At 48.0% G+C, this 4,267-nt stretch overlaps 1 protein-coding gene across 1 annotated transcript; it reads right to left on the reverse strand.

Annotated features, from left to right (window-relative positions):
* Positions 1–125: 125 nt before the first annotated feature.
* Positions 126–698, reverse strand: LOC123068031 (thiol protease SEN102-like). Its single transcript, XM_044490556.1, has one exon. The coding sequence runs from the start codon at positions 696–698 to the stop codon at positions 126–128; it is 573 nt and encodes a 190-aa protein (XP_044346491.1).
* Positions 699–4,267: the final 3,569 nt, after the last annotated feature.

Here is a 4,267-nt window from a genome sequence, read left to right on the forward strand (position 1 = left end):
TAGCTGCTGGATCGCATGGCTGGGCAGCGACCCTAAACCCTAAACCCCCAAATTAAAAATCGTATCAAACTGTACACAAAATACATGATCACATGTTTAAGATCGATCCAATCATACGAGGTCATTTAGGTCGTCAGCACGGGATATACTGGTTCGAACATGAAAATTCCCAACACACCTCTCTTGTCGGCAACGTGTCTTCGGATCCTCGCATATCCCCCCTCGCCCCAATGTTTCCCCCATGAATTCTTGATGCGCCAGTACTTGACACCGTAGGAGTCCGTGCCATAACCGACCACCAGGACAGCATGCCAGCCGGTAAGCCTCCTATCAAATTTACAATCCATGATGCCTCCTCTGTAGTCCTGCAAAGGATCACCTTGCACAGTGACGATCACCGGCCGCTTCGCTACCGCTTTCTCCAGATCATCCTCAGTTGGGCGGATATACCGGAAGCCTGATATCCTTGCCGCTGACTTTTTGTCCAATTTGCGACATATACTCTTCCGGGCCTTGTATGGGTAGGAAGACTCTGCCAATAGTCCGTTTTGCCGTACGTAACGGAAAGCATACAAATAGTCACCACCATTACACCCATGGTTCTCTATGTTGCAGTCGACGAGCTCTTGAACTGATAACGCGATTGATTGGAAGGTCTTAAGGTAATGAACTGCCTCAACCGAGGCTGCAACTGCCATGGCCCAACAACTGCCTGCAACAAATACACACGTTAAGTTTGTGGAGATTTTTCCTAAGTGATCCTTGCTCGCTTGGTTGGATATAGATTTACACGAGATAGGTCAGCTTCCACCATATATAGGATGCAGTATAAATGCATAACTAATCTGTACGCATCCAGAAATCAACTATGATATACACTAACAATACAGTTTGGAACACCGGCTACATAGAGTCTAGTAGCAGAGAATAAGCTCATGACACTTACCGCAGTTCTTTTGATTCCTCACGGCACGAGTTACAACTCCAGCTTCAACCCAATCAATCCGCCACGGGGCGGGAAGCCCTCTCAGCAAGCTCTGCCTTCCTCCTCTCAACAAGCTCTGCATTCTTCTTCATACACCAAAGTCCAACACCAACGGCTATTGCTATAGGTATAGCATATCTGCAAACACGTTCTTAGTTCTTGCTGAGAAAACATGATGCATGCATGCATTTTCACTTTGGCAAGTTGCAACCATCGCGACACTAACCAGACTTTTGGATTATATTTTAGAAAAGGGGTAGATTTTATGGAATCAACATGAAGATGCACAAAGCCAATACCAGCCGGCAAATAGCAAAGCCATATAAGACCAAAATTATGTCTAAGTGAGGACCCGAGACTTTTGGATTATATATATAATTGAAGATGTCTAAGAAATTCACCTGCGAAAGAAGCCCAAGCGGTGACCAGCGGTAGCTGCAACATGCCCAACGTTTCTCTGCAACTGCAGCAATTCGATCACCTTTCAGTTTCATCACCCACGCATGCACACCGACAGAGAGGGAGACTGGAAGAAGCGTAGGTACGTACCTGTAGCTGCATCAGCCTAGCTCCGGCAGGCCTCGACAGCGACCCGGCCGCCACGGCGGGGCTGCAGAGCCGGCGTAACCCGACCACTGCGGCTTGGCTGCAGAAGTGGCGTACCATGGTTGCTCCAGCTGGTCTGGACAGTGACCTGGCCACCGCGGCCTGGCTGCCGAACCGGCGCACCGTGGTTGCTCCCGCAGGCCTCCACGGTGACCCAGCCGCTGTTGTCTGGCTATGGAACCGGCGGAACAGGGTAGAATCCGCAGGCGGTGCCGTCTGGCTGTAGAACCGGGGTAACATGGTTGCTCCGGCATGCCTCGAAGGCCACCCGGCCGCCGTGGACTGGCTGCAGAACCGGCGTAGCAGGGTCCTCCCGGCGGCGACAAATACCCGACGAAACATGGCCTGCACCCGGAATCTTCATCGGACGCTTAGCCATGGATGTAATGTATATACTACTCCGTAGAAGAGTAGGAGGAGGATTGGGCCGACGGATTTTGGAATCGGTGTCTGCAACTTGCCGGAACCGGAAGCGGAACCAAACTCGTATGAGCGCGAGTTCGAGTCGACCTCACACATCTACCCACCGTGGTTGAATACGAGTCGCGAGGTTGCATGCACCTCCGATCCACTGTGGCTTCACCTTCCCTTCTCTCCGTCCAAGCCGCCGCGCCACTACCTTCCTCGTGTGGCAGCAGGGGGGATCCGGCTCCTCTACCGTGCCCAGCGGCACAGACGGGAGCTCCTATACGGCGCATTAAGCGCCGGTACAGGCAACTGGCGCCCACTGTCGCTATCTGGTGGGCCGGCCCAGGAACACGCAGAGAAAAAACTTGCTCCAACAGGATTCGATCTCGCGCCATTTAGTTACGACATAGCGTACCTAACCAGTACATCTACTACAACCTATTGATTCATTACAGCGCGAGAAATTTAAAAACAACAGTAACCGCACTATTTCTGGTACAAACAATTTAGAAAGACGTGATTTTTTGGAAAAGAAAAAAAAATCGCGAATTAGAAAAAATTTCATGTATTCAAAAACTTTCACCAAATTTTATAAAAGATCACCGTGTATTACATAAAATTTCATTGTATTAAAAAAAGTTCATTGTATATTATGAAAATTGTTCACCTTTGCATATAAAAATGTTCGTCGTGTATCATAAAAATATTCATCGTATATTATGAAATTTTTCAATGTTTTTACTAAATGTTGAATGCATATTCAAAAATTGTTCGACACATATATTCATATTGTTTCAAAAATGTTCATCGTGTATTATTTAAAATGTTCGATGGATATAAAAATGTTCAGGATATATATATTTGATTTTTTCTATTTTGGTTTTGGTTATTCAATGAGTATACAATTGTTCACTATGTTTCTTAATTTTGTTCAGTATATATTACACAATGTTCAATGTGTATTCGCATTTTCACAAAAATGTTCAGTACGTGTCTGAAAATTCTATGTATGGTGAACAATATTCAAATACACGTAGAACATTTTTTTTAAATACGATGAACTCCTTTTGAATGCACGCTGAACAAAATTTATATACATGATGAACATTTTTTATACACACTGAACATTTTTCAAAGTTCATCAAATTTGACAATAGTTCATCAATTTTGAAAAATGTTCATCAATTTTGAAAGAAAATTCATCGATATGAAATAAAGTTAAAAAATTGAAAAAAACACTCTTTCCACGAAAACAGGAAATAGAAAAAGGTTAAAAGCCTGTTAATTAACACGAATTGGTAGGTTAGCCGAGTGGTTTTGCAATCGCGCATGTAGTCGTGAGATCCCTGGTTCGAAAAATGGTTCTCGCCAGAAAGTTTTTTGCGTTTTCAAAAACAGAAAAAAGAAGTGGGCCGGCCCAGTGCGGCGGGAGGGTGTGCGCCCGATTGCACCTATGCCTAAAACGGGTACGCACTGATATGGGCCAGAATATTACCAACGTCAACCCAACCAGCCTAGCCATCTCTCTAGTTACTAAGCTCCCAGGAAATAAAGCTCCCTGGTGAATCGGGGGTTTGTGGGACGAGCGGGTCCCAGTTGTCAGTCTAAGCAACCGATGGTCAAACCTCTCGAACATCTCGCTCATGTATACTTCCCCTTTTCCTCTTCCACCAAAATTACCGGCGCCGACCTCTCCTCTCCTGCTGTCCCCAGCTCAAGAAATATCTTCGCCGCCGCCACTCCTCTGCGTCCTTGCTCCCCGCGTATCCCTCCTAGCCAATCTCTCCCGTGCTCCTTGATCCGTCTTCTTCTTGATCGGTCCGTAGGTGGGCGGGGCGGCCGTATCCGGCAACCACGATGGTGGTCGGTAGGATCAGCAGTTCAGCACCTCCTTCATCGCCCACCGGCCGACTTTGCTGCACTCTTCACGTCGTCCGTTTCTGCCCCTCGGAATGGCTTTCGTGGGACGACGGATGATGGCCTGGGTGGCGAGGCCGACGTGGGAGCTCGCGGACTGGCCGGTCAGGGCGCTGGTAGTCGGGGTTGAGTCCCTACAGGAGGGAGAATCGGAGGATCCCGAGGGCGGCGGCGATGCCATCAGTGTGACGCTGACGTGGCCTCCGCGGAACAAGGCGGACAACCCTAGCCTGCACAATTCGCCGCTGCAGCTCGAGCGCATGGGTTGCAGGTGGCTCGACGTACGCAATCTTCGAAGGGGAGGGGGTGGTCATATAGGATGACACTCGGTTGGAGAGGCAGAACTGGCTC

Source organism: Triticum aestivum, chromosome 3B (assembly GCF_018294505.1).
Source record: "Triticum aestivum cultivar Chinese Spring chromosome 3B, IWGSC CS RefSeq v2.1, whole genome shotgun sequence".
NCBI classification, from domain to species: Eukaryota; Viridiplantae; Streptophyta; class Magnoliopsida; order Poales; family Poaceae; genus Triticum; species Triticum aestivum.